Source organism: Diospyros lotus, chromosome 15, assembly GCF_014633365.1.
Source record: "Diospyros lotus cultivar Yz01 chromosome 15, ASM1463336v1, whole genome shotgun sequence".
NCBI lineage: Eukaryota > Viridiplantae > Streptophyta > Magnoliopsida > Ericales > Ebenaceae > Diospyros > Diospyros lotus.
This window is the reverse complement of record NC_068352.1, coordinates 29,936,177-29,953,493: the sequence shown is the minus strand read 5'-3', so window position 1 is coordinate 29,953,493 and position 17,317 is coordinate 29,936,177. Positions and strand designations below refer to the sequence as shown.

Sequence of the window (17,317 nt, the reverse complement as noted above, 5' to 3'; positions counted from 1 at the left end):
CCATAATATTCTGCAAATAACAATATCACTATTATAATGTTCAGTAATTTAATCAGGCTTGAAAGAGAATTAGAAATCTTAAATTTAAATTTATTCTGTATTGGTCTTTGGGTAACCACACTAATCATATACTGTACGGGCTGGGTTTTAGGTTTTAAATTTAAGGGCAAGGACTCACTGTTTGGGGCAACCCAGTCACTCCGCAGGGTGACTTTTGCTTTTCAACAAATTCATATATAGATATATAAATGTATATCATTTTCACGGGAAGAGCCATGCAAGAGAGGGAGAGGATGTGTGTGTGTGTGTGAAGCAGTAGGGTAGCTCCAACGTTCATGAATTCACCAACGGGTGAAGTGAAGAGTGCAAACAACAACAAAGACAAGAAACAAACTATTTTGCTCAACCCGAAGAGCCAAATAAACAAATAATTATATAATGCATATATAGCTCTCTCTTGGTTCCAGTTCTCCGCCTTGGCTCCTTTCCCTTGGCTTCTTCCCTTCTCCTCCTCGATACCCACCTCCATTTCTCTTTCTCTCTATCTCTATATCTACAAGTCAAAACCCTTCTTTTTCTCTCCCTTCAAATACCCACAAACCCACCATCTCTCTCTCTCTCTCTCTCTCTCTCTCTCTGTGTGTGTGAAGCTCGTGAAAATGGCGGATGGTGTAGAGAAGAGGCCCAGGTTCTGCATCAACGACCATATGGACATTCTGATTGAGATTCTGCAGCGCCTCGACGGCCGGTCGCTCGGCGCGGCGGCGTGCGTGTGCCGGCTCTGGCGCTCCATCGCCCGGAACGACTGGCTCTGGGAGCACCTCTGCTTCCGCCACGTGTCGCCGCCTCCAGCGGCGGGGGTGCGGCCGGTGGTGGCCGCTCTCGGAGGGTACCGCCGGCTCTACATGGTCTGCGTCCGCCCCGTCCTCAGCCGGCTCTCCGGCGTGAAGAGGCTCAGGTTGGGCCCCGGCGCCGGCGGGGAGGTGGCGCCGAGGCGGGCGTGGAGCCGGCACGAGGTTGAGCTTTCGCTGTCGCTGTTTTGTATCGATTATTACGAGCGGCTCGGCGGCGGCGGGGGCCGGCTCGGCGACGCGTCCGCATCGTCTCTGATGTTCCTGTGCAAGCCCGTGAACGTCTGATTTATCGGCGATGATGTGATAACGGAAACTGATAAGTGATAAGGCAGTGAACGGCCGCTTTCGGTGGTGTACTGAATAACTAGAGTCTAGATTCTAGGCTATATATATATATATGTATGTATCTGTAGCCAAATGTAGCAGAAATATTCTTTTTGTTTTTCCTATTTCCTATTATTACTATTGTTATTTTTTTCAGTGGCATTGCTCTCTCTTATTTCCATTTTGTGGGTACATTTCTCTCTATTATTTCTCTAATGTGTTCAATTTCAAATGATAATGCTACATTAATGCAAGAGTTGTATACATCTACACACTTTGTTTAACACTATACCTTTCAATGAAAAGAGAGTGTTAGTAACACACGATCGTAAATGAAATTGACAATAAATTTAGAGTTTATCGTTTGAGTCTTTTATTAACATAACAAAGTTCTAAAGTAAAAAGGGTAATTAAAAAGAAAAAAGATAATTTGATTGGTGGGAAATAAAATGAAAAAGACAATTGAAGTGAGTAGTGAGAGTGGAGAGGGGGGGGGGGGGGGGGGGGGGGGGGGGGAAGACATTAATGGAAAATTGGAAGGAGGTTTATAGCTGGCGGTGACAGTGAAAGAAACTGGCCTTGTGTTTGTCTCATCCTTGAGAAATATAACAAATAACGTTCCATCCTATCCTATCCTTCCCTTCCCTTCCCTAGTGTTTGTTAATTCAGAAAGGTTGAATTCTGCTGCTGCCTGGACCCTGGAATAATTGTGCTAATGACTAGAGAGAGGCAGGCAGGCAGGCAGCCACCATACTACTATTACTACTACTACTACTACACACTTATATTTATCTTCCTGATTACACTTCAAACATATCTTAGATTACAGTACTTCAACAGTTCAACTGTCTCTCTCTCTGAGGATAAGAAGAATGTAATCTCCACATTCAAGTCGTTCCTAATCTTATCCTAATTATCAACCACCTGGACTTGTCAATAAAACTTTGGTTTAATGACATTGAAAAAACCTTAAAACCTCATGTTTGACGTTATGTTATATATATATATATATATATATATGTGTGTGTGTGTGTAGATTTTTTAATATGTTATTATATATCTTTGTCTTGGAAATATTATTTTTTATGAGTTATATTTTAATGTTTCAATTTATTATATTTTAAATAAAATATGCATTATACTTATAAAAAAAAAAAGCACATAATTCACAAAATACAAGAAGTCCAAAACCCCATGTTACGCACACTTCATTGGCTATAGTAAATTTATTTGTGCATAAGAGTATCTTTATTAAGATTAGAGGTAAGTTTAGCTCTATTTTCTTAGTCTCTCAGTTATATTAGTTCTCAAATGACCTTATTAGCCTCTCGAATACACCAATCCCTCAATCAAGTCTTTACGAGTCTCTCGTGGATCTCTTGCAGATTTATCATGAGTCTCTCACAAGTCTCTTATGGGTCTTTCAGTTAAATCTCTCGATCATTTGGATTAGCGTTAGATGACTTCCTCCATTATCTAATGACTTCCTCCACTAGTGACTTATCTCTGTAGATTTTTTCTTTTAATTGGCTTTTGGATCTTTTTCTTTAGAATTAGGCTTATTTTTGAACATGAACCCATTTTTTTTTAACATAATAAGTTTAATAGAATTTAACAATAACTCACAAATCATGTATTTAAACTCTATCAAAATAATATATTGAATTTGTATTTAATGCGGGATGATATTAGTATCGAATAAATAGTTATATATCAAGTTTTTCATACAAAAATAATAAAATAAAAAAGAAAACATAATTTGGACGATAGTGGTTAATATTTTTGATAACTTAAGCATCAGAATGGTATTTAAATGTTTAAATATATCATGATATAATAATATAAAGCTTTCACTATCTATATTTTATGATAATATATAAAATACAAGGCCGCCTACCTAATATTCACCCTATATATATATATAAATAAATAATATATATTCGTATAAGCAATGTCATGTAATGAGATTAAGTCTCATTAGGTGGTATATACATATTTATTTCTTATATAAATATTTATTTTATATTTTGAGTAACATAAACTCAAAATATAATTAACAAGGAATTTGAATTTCGTCCACTTAAAGACAATTCAAATGGAGGAATTAGGATAAGTATTAGGAGACTTTATAACCACTTAATTTATAATTAAACAAAGTAAAAAAAAATTGATTAAAAATTGGTTTAATGGGACCAATCAGAAAATGGGCCATTTTGTTACGCAAAACATTATTCTATTATGGTGGCGTGAATTTAGAAACATATCCAACCCAAAAGAAAAATGACAAAAATAAAAAATAAAAAATAAAAAATTGGAAAAAGAAAGAAAGGCAGTGCGTAATGCGCATAGTAGCGCACCGTAGTTTTCTTCCGTATTAAATCCTATTAACTGCGCTAACTTTCACTGGGTTTATATCATTACATTATCATCATATATTCTATTTTAACACACTTTCTCTGGTCGGCGTTGGACGGATTCCTCCGCTTTCCGCCGCCGCCATCCGCCGGAAACTGCCCCACGGGCCACCCCTCCACACCCCAATTCACTGGCTCTCTATTCCAACCCAAATCTGCGCTTTCCTGGTTCTCTTTATACATAATTTTTGGCGTTTGTCTCTCTGTTTTCGTGTACCTCAACTTCGGAAGAATTTGTCGGGTTGATTTTCTTGAGATCTGGAGCGAGCTTAACGATCGGCGAGGTTTTTGGCGATCCGAGTCGTGTTATATCCTCGGTCTTGTTCAAATCTCAGTAAGTTTCAGTTATTTTCTGTCTCTGATAGTGCTCAAGATGATGAAGAAATGAAGTTCGATTTTTCAGTTTTTAGGTTTTGGAGTGCTGGGTTAGGGCTTTTTTGGTTTCAGTTAGCTGAGATCTTACTGATTACCGGTTTTTTAGTTGAAATTTTGGTGGGTTTGGGTAATTCAGTGAACTGGGTTGTTGATTTTAGCTTCGGATTTGGATTTGGGTCTCAAATTCTGATCTGAATTGACGAACCATGAAGTATCACTTGTTTCTTCTTTTATGAATTTTAGTAGCATTCTTCTGAAAAATCTTTATGTTTCTGAAGTGAATTATCAAAGCCGAGATCTTGGATATTTTTTTCTAAAGTTCAAGTATTGATGGGTTTCTTTTTCTGCAGAGTGATATGTGTGTGTGTACATATACATCTCTTATATTCAAAGTATTCAAAATTGATATTGGATTTGTACGGTTAGGAATAAGTTCACTTAAAATTGTTTCTGCATTTACTATTCTATAGTTGGTCTGATATTGTTGAGAAACAGTTGATTCAAAATTGATATTGATTTATTATCATCTTAAAGTTGTAACTCAGACCAACTTAAATTTACTTTAAACTGATATTTGCTGCAGAAATGGGGCATGGTTGTGTAATGCGGTTTGATTTTGATGAATAAGAACTTTGAGCTTGTTACGGCTTTCCATTTGAGAGTTCAACTGTGAATCTTTTGGAGTTCAGATTTCTTCATGGAAACAAACAAAGAAGCTCTTAGAGCTAAAGAGAATGCTGAGAAGCGTTTTGCTCAGAAAGACTTCATTGGGGCAAAGGACTATGCTTTAAAGGCTCAAACGCTATGCCCAGAACTAGAGGGTATTTCCCAAATGGTAGCTACATTTCAAGTGTATATTGCTTCTGAGGTTAAGGTTAATGGGGAAACTGATTTGTATTCAATCCTTGGACTTGAGCCTTCAGTGGGCAAGGCAAAATTGAAGAAACAGTATAGGAGGATGGCTGTGTTGCTCCACCCTGATAAGAACAAAACTGTCGGAGCTGATGGAGCATTCAGGCTTGTTTCTGAAGCATGGTCTCTGTTGTCTGACTGTCATAAACGAACATCCTACGATCTCAGGAGAAACAGGCAAATACCTTCTGGGATTGTCCAGACAAATCCAGCTTCAGTTCACACTGGTGGAGTTGCAGGTTTCGACAATTGTTCCAAATCTTCAGTCTCTCACGGACTTGACACTTTCTGGACTGTGTGCACATCCTGTCAAGTTCAGTATGAGTATCTGCGGAAGTATTTGAATAAGAGACTGTCCTGTAAGAACTGCCGTGGTGTTTTCATCGCCGTTGAAACGGGAAAAGCCCCCATAAATGGTTCATTCCCTTATTGTCCTTGGTCATACGTGATTGATAATGGGTATGGAAGTCATGGATACAACGGGGTGTCATATCTCCCAACAACTGCTGTATATTTCACAGGAAATGGGGCCTCAGGACATCATTCTGGGCATGGGTCCGAGTATGTTTCCAACGTGTCATTTCAGTGGAGCTCATATCCCGGAGCTTCTGCTGGACTTGAGGATCCTAGTAGATTGAATCCTAAATCTGCCAATATCATTCATCAGGCTGATGCAAACAGTAATGGAGCAAAATTCAGTGGGAAACATCATATAGAAAATACTAGCCATGGTGATCCTTCAGTCTCAAAGCCTGGCAGAACCTACAAGAAAAGGAAGGTTGAGATGGTAAATGCATCTAGAAATTGTGATGAAGAATTGGCTTCAAAAGCTTCTTCAGAATTTAAAATGATTGATGAAAACGGACATACCAAGAGTGGTAGTTCTAGACTTCCCAGTCCAAATGAGGTGCCAATTAAACGTTGCTCAGCTGCCCCTACATTTGATTTGAGAAAGTTGTTGATGGACAAAGCAAGAACAGAAATCCGTAAAAAACTAGAAGAACTGAAGGCAACTTCAGAGGCAGCAGACGGCAATAAGAAAGAAAAGGCAAATGATGAAATTGGTAAATCTGGAGAGAAATCTAATAGAGCTGATTTGCCAATTCCTGTTCGTCGACCAGAGCTGAAGAAAACTACATCCTTGCCAATAACAGTCCCCGACTCGGATTTCCATGATTTTGATAAGGATAGGTCAGAGGAATGTTTCAAGCCAAAGCAAATATGGGCTATATATGATGAAGAAGATGGGATGCCTCGATTGTACTGTCTGATCCGAGAAGTCCTTTCGGTCAACCCATTTAAAATTCACATCAGTTACTTGAATTCAAAAACTAACAGCGAATTCGGGTCTGTAAACTGGGTGGATTGTGGATTTACCAAATCGTGTGGAAGTTTTAGGGCATGGAACTCTGAAATTGTTGAGCAAGTCAATATCTTCTCTCATCTTCTAAGCAAAGAGAAGACTGGCCGTGGCGGTTGTGTTAGAATCTACCCTAGAAGTGGGGACGTTTGGGCTGTCTATCGAAATTGGTCCCCGCATTGGAACAGAACAACCCCCGACGAGGTGAGGCACCAGTATGAGATGGTCGAAGTACTTGGGGATTACTCTGAAGAGGTCGGGGTCTTTGTCAATCCCCTGGTTAAGTTAGATGGATTCAAGACGGTTTATCAGAGCAACAAGAACAAGGATGCGATCCGGTGGATTCCCAGGAGGGAGATGCTGCGGTTTTCGCATCAGGTGCCATCTCTGCCGCTTAAAGGAGAAGGCCTTAACATGCCAGACGGGTGCTGGGATCTGGACCCAGCTGCGATTCCAGATGAGCTTCTTCTGAATGCAAGCTAAGCGAAGACTGGAAGCAGGCCATGCCCGGCAGAAAACTGAAGCGGTTTGGTAAGTTTATTTGGAGAGTTATTCTGACAGTGATGAGATGAAGAATGTACAGATTTAAACACATAGTGAAGGGTCAATTCTCATAGAATTAGATAGATTGAAGGATCACAAGCTGATCCACGGCATAGGCCCTGGATTGTTTTAGAGGTTTCCACTTTTATTTATCCACTTGATTGAGCCTGGAAATCCCAGAACTATTGACTGCTTGTTTATTGAAACTAATATATTAGCTTCTTTTATAATGCATCATCTACTTTGTGAACTTGGCGTTGTCTTCTCCCTTTTCTACTTGCTTCTTAATTGTTCCAACTGTGAATCTTACATGCATTGAGCATGTATTAGAAGAAAGAAGACAGTAAACCGCAAAAGCGGCCACAGAAATGGCTGCCCAGTTGCACCATTGTCAAAGAAAGGGATGGCATCTCTGAGAAGCAAGGAATATCTCCTAGTTCAGTGATAGAAAAGCATGGCAGATTTAGTCAAAACAACAGGTTTTGGGTCGGGGGACCCAATGCATTAAGGTTGAAGTTTCAATGCCCAACAAAGACTGAAGCTCATTTGACAATATCTGCAACTGCATGAAATGGATGCCTATAGTTCATTTTAGTTAAATCAATGTTGGGAGATCCTTATGTGGAGAACAAACCTCTCTTAATTCTTGTCCCGTCCACGAAATTAGGCTTTGTGAGGTTAGTTTGACGCTCATCTATTTGTACTACATGCAAGGGTTAAGCTTTTTAAGGTCAGTTTAACACTGTTGCTCATTCATTCTTGACTATGACAGATGTCCACCTTAATTTTATGCAGAACACAATACTTGACCTTGAGATTTATAATCTCAAATCTTAAATATGAAAAGGGTGACCACCCTAATCTTACTTAAGTATGAAAGGGTCATTCAAATCACTGTAAATAACTCTCGACTAGTTCTTTTAGCAATAATATCACCGACGCTTTTATTAGGCCACCCTAATATCTCACAAACTACAGTACTCTTAACTCAAGAACTTGATTTTCACATTAGAGGCATTGCTCAACTTCTTCACAACTTTGGGAAGCCCAAGCCCCCCTTCTCCCACCCTGGTGCCGGACACAGATCTATTAGAGGGACCCTAAAGGAAGAGAGGAGCCATTGGTGGGCAGTTCAGTGTATCCTTTTAAAATTGGGAGTCAGAGTCACCATCCAATGCAGAGGTTGCAAACCACGCCAGCATGAAAGGGGGGAGTTGTCTGCTGACAAGATGTAAAGTTAGCAATCTCTCTCACTCCATTGAAATAGTCGCAGCAGTAGCAGTAGCAGTGGCTTGATGTTGGAAGACGTCAACTTAACATGATGTGCACTTGGACCCAACCCATGGCCTAAACTCCCCCTCTGCCGCGAAAAAGTATTTTGCCTTTATGAAGCACTGTGTCATTGTGTCTCAAATTAATTAACATATGAATTATATGTTAAGGCATATTTGTGATGAAGATAATTTATAAATATATTTAACAAGAATTTGTATTATTATTTACAAATTTATTTTTACCACAAATACATGACAAATATATGATTGATTTAAAATATTATTAACATGGTATCTGGGCCACACAAAATAGTCTGTTGGAAGCCGTAGTTGTACACACCACACAAACCCTGTTCCAAGAATTTGACACTTTTCTCTCTCAAAGTGGGAATCAGTCTCAGGAGTTGCCCAATCAAATTTTGCAATTGTACCACCATGAATGGCCAAGCACAGGTGGCTCACAATATGAATATGAAAATCCTCTCTGTTCCTTTGATTTTGATTTCTCTCTACTGGGTTTTGTTTGTTTGATTGAGATTTCAGGCATTAAGTTTTAGTCTAACACTAAAAAACTAAATTTGAAAAAAGAAAACTTGCTCATATTTTTTAGTAAACATTTTGAACCGTTATACTTTATTAATTTGATAGAGAATGTAATTAAATTATTGAGTATGTGTTGACGAAGAGTGTCACGACCCACAATTCATTCAACGAAACATGTGTTTGCATAAATTTATGTATAAAGAATATTTTATAATAGATGAGGATTATATATTATTGACTACCAACCCATTTAAAGGCTTTCATTTATTTGAATATACAATACTTTCAATCCAATTAGGTGTAGTGTTGGAGATGGGTCGGAGAACCACACAATGCAAATGGGTTCTTAAAAGTGACATATTGAAGGGGGGGGGGGGGGGGGGGGGGCAGTCTATTATTGGCTATGGATAATGGTAATCAATTCAAATAAAATGACTTACTCTATTTACACAGGATAATGGGTATTCTTTGTTCTTGGCAAAATTAAGAAAATATTATATTTGTACCCAATAATTTCGTAATAATTTAAATTCTAAACCTTAAACCCGTAACCTCTGAATTAGGAATATAAATGAGTAACCCTTTGTTGCATTTCGTTTTGGATATCAAAATCTTCATAGAATCAAATCAAACAGAATATTGCAGAGGCAGGGAGAAATGCACCCGTCAATCGGTTTTTGGCTTTATGAACAGTGAACCGGAATACGTCGTCGTTTTGGGTGCCGTGTCCCCGGTCTTCCCGTTTGGCTCGGTGAAAGGTGAACAGTGAACGAATTCCAGTCAAAACTTGTGAAACTTCATTCGGGTTCCATATTCAGACAGGGAAGAAGAAGAAGAATGGATCCTCGTATGTGGCACAGAATCGCAGCTTTCTCTGGTAAATTAAACCTTTTTTTCTCTTCAATCTTTGTTTATAATCACATCATTGATGCTTTCATGTTCATCACGTATATGCATTTGTGTCTTCTTTTTGAGGTTCGTGTTGATCTAAGCTCAGAAAAATCCGTTTATGGGAAATTGGTAACAGGAGTAGCAGCAATTGGATTGGGGACTTATGGCGCCCATGTCTTCAAACCCCAAAACCCTGCTTACAAAGATGTAAGCATTTGCTCTCTCTTGTCTTCTGTAATTCAATCATAAACCCTAGCTTTTTGTGCGCTTTCTGTCTCAAGGAAAACCCTATGTTGATCTTGTGTTATGCCAACTTGTTGTTGTAAATGAATGGAAGATTTGGCACACAGCTTCTCTCTACCATTTGGTTCACACAGCTGCCCTGGTGGCAGCTCCTGTTACCAAGCGCCCTAATGTTGTGAGTTCCCCTGCTTTATTTCATCTCCAGAATTTGGTTGGATGCATCTATGTTGGGTTGATAACCGATATCCAATAACCGTGTTCTCTTTTTGTATTCGACTGCAGTTTGGAGGGCTTTTGACCACGGGAATTCTGGCATTTTCCGGAACGTAAGTGCCAGCCTTCTTTTCATTGTTGTTGATGATTTTATAATAGATTTTGTTCTAAAGCTTGTTTGTCTGGTACTATAGTTCTTGTTTAGCTTGTCCAGAGTATGAATTCCCATGTTGCTTCTAAATAAAATTTTCCTATGGTGAGAAACTTAACCAAAAGAATGATAAAAAAGGAAGTAAAAATGAGATTTTTTTGAATCTTGCTTCCCAGACAAGCGATTGCTTTGTTATGCCATAATTAGTTCAAAAGATATGGTCTGTTAACAAAAAATTAATAACAAGGAATTTTCTTAGCAGATATGTAAGGCCTACATGAAGACCTTTAGATGTCTTTGGGTTGTGATACCAGAATAACAGCATTGTCTTTTTAATGCTTAAAAGCAATAGGGTCCTGATGGTTCACATCAGTAACCAGAATTTTTTAATCGCTTAACTGTGGACTAGAACAATACTTCTTTCTGGGGCTTATGGGAATGAGATTTAGGGTTGGGGATCATGATGAACTCTTCTAAACTTCTGCAGGGTCAAAACAATTAATTAGGACCTCCAACATTCAAAGTTTAACGTCCCTTTATGTCAATTTATGGTTTTCTTCCATGTACCTAAACTTCAAGCATTATTGAATCTCAAAATCTGTTGGAGGGTACCATAGTATTATCAATTATTTTAGAAACCATTCATTAATTAAATTGATTTCTAAGCAGATATTATGTGAACAATTTAGATATTAAAAATCTAGTGGCCACTATCACTTTGCTTTAGTTTTTCCCATGCAATAACCATTCCCAGATTTAATTCACTTTCCTTCTGCTAACAACTTTATAACTCAAGGAAAAGAAGACCAATGAGACTACATTTTCTCTTTAATTGACGCAGCGTGTAGTGTGTAATAAACTCTTGAAATAACAAACTTCAATGGCCAAAGCTTGGCTTTCAAGAAGACGCAAAAACAAGACTGTTTTGCTAAGAAAACCCAAATAGGTTGCTTAAATTTGTATTCAGAAAACTTGATTACAAACTCTAGATTCTAGGCATATTTATAGTATTTGGCTAATGCAAATCCATCTAATATTTATAAACAAAACCCAACTAGAATCCTAATAGAAATAAATCCTAAGTAAAATTCAACTAGAATCCTAATAAAAAATAAAACCCTAATCAAACAAGAAATAGAATTCTAAATCAAGTAGAAACATGAAGTAGAATTCTAAATCAAGTAGAATCCTAAAACATATGAAGTATTAAAATATTGTTCTGGCACTATTGTTCCGGCGTGGTCGGGTCGGCCTTGGGCCGGCTCTTGATTGGTGACCGCATCATTAATTATCCAAATTTTCTGAAAATAATTGTCATCCTCTAAAGCAATCATCAACTTGAGGAGTTTATGGGTTGTAGCAGGCAAAATTCTGTCTTTGCATCATGTATATAAGCCAGTTTTGCTTTCCCTTTTTTTTTCTTTGCCTTTTTTTTTGTGATTTTTGTCACAATCCCAAGGATCCCCAAGGATAAAGTAGTCATTATGTATTATATGTAATTCTTTTGGTTGTACTCTTCCGCTGTAACCGTTAGTACCTTCAGTTGTAAAGCCTATAAATAGGCTAGATTAGTTAGAGAATGCATATAGATGAATGATAATTGAATTCTGATTTCCTTCTCAATTGTTCTGATCTCTCTCGGTTCCCTTTGTTCACTCTCTCTTTCTCCGTTCTGTCTGCATTCTCCCTTAATTCTGCTGAATATCTCCCTCTGTTCTGTCCGATGCTCCCTCCATTCTGTCTAATTTTCCCTCAGTTCTTTCCTAAATTCCATTCTAAACCCTAGGTAAACCTAGGAAAATGACAAGTTTCTTTTCTTTTTTACTTCTTTCTGTTTTCTATTCAACAAGCCTTGTGCACTGTGGACACCTTTTTTGCCTTGAATTGAGTAATTCCCAACACGTCTAGTGTTGAAGGATTTCTCTGATTTACAGTCGGTTCCATACTTGAATAAAGGAGTAGGGTAGCATTAGGTAGTTGACAGTTAGCATAAAAGTTGTCAGATCAAATATCATGAATTCTAAACAAATGAGGGGATGGAGTTCATGTAGCTGACTGTAATTACTGGGATTTAGGCTTGTGATTATTGTTGTTTTGGCTAACTGTAATGGACACATAGAAATAGAATTGTTTCCTTCCTATATTTTAATGCAGACACGTTATAAAACTAGATTGTCTATGGACCAACCTTGTTAACCAGACCTACAATTTGGCTTTTGGTAAGTTCATAAACTAAAGTCCGTGTCTAACAGACATACTGGGTGCATTATGGCATCCTAGATGCTGTGGGTACAAAAGAGTCGAGCTAACAGAAAAACCATCCTGTGACTACGTTTGTTTGGAACATAATTAATTGGGTGCCTTACATAGCAAAGCAGCCGGTCTAGGCAATCAATTTAACTGACATCAAAACTTTTCCCCCTGGGGGCAAGTTGAATATTGTTTTAGACCATTTCAAATGAAAATTTATTTCTCTTAATTTGGAAGACATTTCTTATGCAAATTTGTAACTTTTCTTGCATGGTATTCTACAATCCATATGTTGTATGCAAGCTATGTGTTGTGTTCACTTCCGTGCAAACAAACTGGATTCTTACCCTCCGATGAATTTCACTTTTAGAGTAATATTAGGCTTGCTAAATTATACGTTCTTCCAAGCAAAGAACAGTGGCTTAAAGGAATCAGAAGCACTTTAGAGAACATGTGTTTGTACCTGTGTGTCCTAGTTAGGTAATCCTTATCATCCCAGTGCCTAGCATTCTAGAAATATCTTTAGTTGTTTTGAATGTGGTAGGCACTTTCATCTCCTTTCCAAGTCCCATATTTTTGTGATCGTTTTATATCTTTAGTTTCCAGTGCAACACAGAGAGAATTTTCTGATAGCTTCAACTGCTTTTCTTGCAAGTATAATCTAAGTGACTATTGAACTGCATGAAATCATTTCTTAGCTTTCTAGTAACGAAAGTTTCGCCAAGATGTTAAGATTGTACTTATGTGATAGATACGGACGTTGAAAGCAATCACGATCTTTTTCAGGTGTTACGCTGTGGCATATCTTGAAGACAGAACGTACTCTACCTTAGCTCCCTTTGGTGGCTTTGCATTTATGGCTGCTTGGGCAAGCCTGCTTTTCTAAGATAAGAATCATTGAGATTCTGGACAATCAAACACAAGATGTAACTCTTCTCTTGAATTGCCAATGGATTTTTTGTTTGGATATGTTGCAATATGTTGTTCCTTGGTTTTTGATGTAAATGTCAACGAACAGTTCTTCAAGTTCCATACCCCATCAAACAGATGCCGGTGATCTGTTTGATTTCTGTCCAGTAACACAGTAAGGTGAAGGTATGGGTTAAATGATATAGAATTAACAATAAAAATAAAATACTTAATCTATTCTGGTTTCTGTCTCTATGATCATGGATTGAATGGAATGAGGGTAATTTTTTGTAAACTCGCATTGTTTTCTTTCATCCTATCAAATGGTTTACCATTTTTGAACTTCAACATTTTTGGGTATTTTGATTATTTGCTAGTATTTACGATTAAGTTTTACCGTGTTAAATCATTGCTTGAGCAAATGTTCTGCACTTCTTGGCAAAAAAAAAAATGTTCTGCACCGACTTGGTATTTCGTCAATATCACTTGTACATCCGTGAATTATCTGCTCACTAGCTTGGACGATGCTAACTCTGCTTTCACCCAATATGGCCATTGAATTTAGCACCAAAAGATCCAATAGTTATCAAAAGGGAAAGGAAATCACAGATTGAACCGCTTAGTGTGGTCTAAACCTTATCATGCTACTTTGGCAGATAGAACACAATTAGGCTCCCAGTATCATCTTCTGATGAACTGAAAAGCTGCAATCCAGTTCCTGCCAACGCTGAGCTTCTGGGGATCGCCCATGTCAGAGCTCCAGCCAGTGATTGGATTGGGATCATGCCGGCTTCAATGAAGGGCAAAACTGTCTACGGGAGGGGCGAATCTATCCATTTGAGGCAGCCAACATGAACAACTGATCTGAAGAAATCAGGTAGCCCCTGAACCGCTAGCTTCTCTGATGTTCCACTGATTGGATCATGGGAAACCAGAACCCCGCCCCTATACTCTATCAAGATATTGCCATTCTCCAGCATGCACACAACCCGGGCGATTCGCTGCCCGGAAGCATGCTTCCAGATCCCATACGGATGCCTTGTCTGTGACTTCATGAACCGTGGGGAGCCATCTTTGATGTTGAATTCCTTCACCCAGCTCTCCTTCACATCGTACTCTTTCATAACCCAAATCTCAAACCTGTAATGGTGGAAACAAACCACTGCGGCAAGACACCCTCCCAACACTACCAGATGATAGTTTGTTCTGTTCAGGCCACCACAATCCGGCCTTGCTACCTCCCTGAACTGCTCATCCGCTATGTCAAAAGACACTATCCCGCAGCTCCGGCGAAGCCCCGGCCGTCGGAGCGGCTGAGTCAGCCAGTGCAGCCTCCCATTCACCAGAGCCTCGGATGACCTCCGCTCTAGTGGGTATGGCACTTTCCCTAGGGATTTCCAGTTTCTGCTCCCGTTGAGGCTGAAAACCTGAACCTCAGATCTTCTCAGGCCGGGGATTCTGAATCTCCGGCGCCGGGGAAATGCATCGTACTGATTCCAGTAATGGATTATCTTCACCACCTTGTATTCGTTACTCACTGGATGAAACCCAAATCCAAAAACAACTTCTTGATCATCAAATTGCCTGGATTTTGGGAGCTCTCTGTGCTGCCTAGTGAAAGGATTGTACACGAACAACGGATCGCCGTACAAGGAATCGGATAAACAGAGCAGGCCATTACAGGAAGCTATTACATCGAACTCCGGCATGGCTTCCCAGAAAGGGGTCTGAATTTTCTTGGCAATCGCACTTTCCTGCCCGCCAGAAAGCGCCAGAAAATAGAGCTGGTTCCTGAGGGGATTGTCGCAATGGAAAATCAGAAACGGGTTTTCCCGGGCCGTCTGGGAAAATTGCAACTCGACGAGATCCGGGTCGCGCGATAATCTGTTCCATCCTCTGTTCACGAACCTGAATTGCAGAAGCGAGGTTATGGGGAGCCTCGAAAGAATGTCCATGGCGATTTCTTGGGGCAGGATCTCCATTGCCGTTGGCTCTGGATCGGATTTTCTTTTCTTGGTGGGTTTCTCGGCGGCCAAATCCATGGCTGAGGCGGCATGGAAAGGAATGGAGGATTGGGGAGAAGAAAAACACGGACAAGTTTGATAAGAACGGATTGATTAATTAATGTGCCGTGAGGAACAATGCTACCCGGAAAAGATTACTGGGTAGTAGTGGGATCCACTGATAAAAGAGTAAATTTTCCTGGAAAGTTACGTGCGAGTGTTCCTGTTTGGTCTGCGGGAAGAGCGTGAGGAACACGATGAATCTGGACCGTCCATATGATCATTTTCGGTTGCTCAAGATAACTTAGGGTGCCTTTGATTGCAAGGGTGGAATTTGAGTGGAAAGAAAATGAATTCCAAGGAATTGAATTCTAGAGAGAATGAATTCCTGAAAATTAGAAATTTAAACTGTTTGATTGGTATAATTTTTTACTTAGAAAATGATGTTATTTTTTATTTTTTGGTGTTTAATTGGTAATATTTTTCATAAAATTAGATAATTTTTTTGACATTTCGTGTTTGATAGGCATTATTTTTCATGAAAAATGACATATTTTTCATAAAATTCAATGGTGAAAATGTATTAAAAAATATTAAATTTTATACAGAAAAATTAAAATAATAATATATTTTAAATTAATTAAATTATTTTCTCAAAAAATAAAACTACAAAATTAATTTTTTTATTTTTTTTAAAAATAATTTATATATAATTTTTGACATAATCATTTATATATATATATATTTATATTTATTAAATAACCATCCTAAATTTAACATATTCACTTTTTATACATATATTTATTTATTAAATAATCATTCTAAATTTAACTTATCTACTTTTTATATATATATTTATATTTATTTTATATATATATAACCAACCCCACCCCCAAAAACAACCCCTCAGCCTGCCGGCGGCCGCCCAACTCCATTTTCCAATTGCTTGGAAAATTCCATCCCCCCCCCCCCCCCCCCCCCCCCCCCCCCCCCCCAGCCTGCCGGCGGCCGCCCAACTCCATTTTTCATTTGCCTGAAAAATTTTATCTCCCAAAAAATTTGATTTCCTTGATTTGAAAAAAAATAACATTATGTGAGCAAAAGTTAGAAAATGAGTTCCTTGAAAAAAAATACTATCAAACAAAGTAAAAATTGAAAAATTAATGGAAAAATTATCTTTCTCTTATAAAATTTAGGCTATCAAACACGCCCTTATACCTTAATTTTTAAACTTTCCCTTTCCTTACAAATTAGTTATCCTATTAAAATTTAATTTTAGTTAAAATTCAAGCTTTATTTTAATTTCAAAATTTAAATGACAGTGCAAGATGTAGCCTTACATGAAGGACGATCTGTAATATCTTGTTAATGGATTAATATAAATTGTTGTAGGTGCTGTTATCGAGATATCTATTTTCATATTATGGAATTTGAGATTACTGTTCTTGTGCGATTCTCAATCGCTTGTGTTTTCAATTTTAATAAAAGAGATAAATTACAGATGGAGATTTTGTCTCATTGCGTGCAAGAAGTCGAATTCATGACCGATAATACTAATTTATCATTATTTAACTACTTGACCTGTATCATAAGGATTCTATGTTATGCAACTTATCACATGAGAGATATGGTTGGAGTGTTATAAAAAAGTAAGATATTATGTCGATGACAAATAAAATTAAATAATTTTATTTAAATATAATTTTAAAGTTATAATTTACTTGGTACGAGATGTTATACTTAGTGCTCTCAGGGATAATTTTTCTCTATCTTTAGGGCTTAGTTGATCTCTTATCATACTTAAATTAGAGTTTAAAGGTAAAAGGGTAAGCTATTATTGAAACTTAATAAAGATATTATGGTCTTGTAAATGACATTTAGATATATAGAGATATTTTGTATGAAATTAGTTTTGTTGAACATGACCCAACGAGTAAGGCTGCGTTCTCTTTACTTTTCAATTTTCAGTTTTGAGTTTTGAATTCATTTTCAGTTTTCTGTTTTGATAATCTGTTTTTAGAAAATTGAAAACGCGTTCTCTTTGTCATTTTGAAAAAC

General features: G+C 37.9%; 4 protein-coding genes across 4 annotated transcripts; 3 read left to right on the top strand and 1 right to left on the bottom strand.

Moving 5' to 3' along the window:
* Positions 1 to 290: 290 nt before the first annotated feature.
* LOC127792302 (F-box protein SNE) lies at positions 291 to 1,442 on the top strand. Its single transcript, XM_052322755.1, has one exon. It carries the CDS (start codon positions 660 to 662, stop codon positions 1,137 to 1,139), a length of 480 nt encoding a protein of 159 aa, XP_052178715.1. The 5' UTR covers positions 291 to 659; the 3' UTR covers positions 1,140 to 1,442.
* Positions 1,443 to 3,598: 2,156 nt separating this feature from the next.
* On the top strand, positions 3,599 to 7,012 carry LOC127792547 (uncharacterized). Its single transcript, XM_052323072.1, has 2 exons — positions 3,599 to 3,926; positions 4,551 to 7,012. The coding sequence occupies exon 2, from the start codon at positions 4,665 to 4,667 to the stop codon at positions 6,720 to 6,722; it is 2,058 nt and encodes a 685-aa protein (XP_052179032.1). The 5' UTR covers positions 3,599 to 3,926; positions 4,551 to 4,664; the 3' UTR covers positions 6,723 to 7,012.
* Positions 7,013 to 9,274: 2,262 nt separating this feature from the next.
* Positions 9,275 to 13,491, top strand: LOC127792600 (uncharacterized). Its single transcript, XM_052323156.1, has 5 exons — positions 9,275 to 9,476; positions 9,627 to 9,697; positions 9,828 to 9,908; positions 10,016 to 10,059; positions 13,134 to 13,491. The coding sequence occupies exons 1-5, from the start codon at positions 9,437 to 9,439 to the stop codon at positions 13,231 to 13,233; spliced, it is 336 nt and encodes a 111-aa protein (XP_052179116.1). The 5' UTR covers positions 9,275 to 9,436; the 3' UTR covers positions 13,234 to 13,491.
* A 302-nt stretch (positions 13,492 to 13,793) lies between these two features.
* On the bottom strand, positions 13,794 to 15,380 carry LOC127792599 (F-box protein At3g07870). Its single transcript, XM_052323155.1, has one exon. The coding sequence runs from the start codon at positions 15,296 to 15,298 to the stop codon at positions 14,069 to 14,071; it is 1,230 nt and encodes a 409-aa protein (XP_052179115.1). The 5' UTR covers positions 15,299 to 15,380; the 3' UTR covers positions 13,794 to 14,068.
* Between the last annotated feature and the right edge of the window lie 1,937 nt (positions 15,381 to 17,317).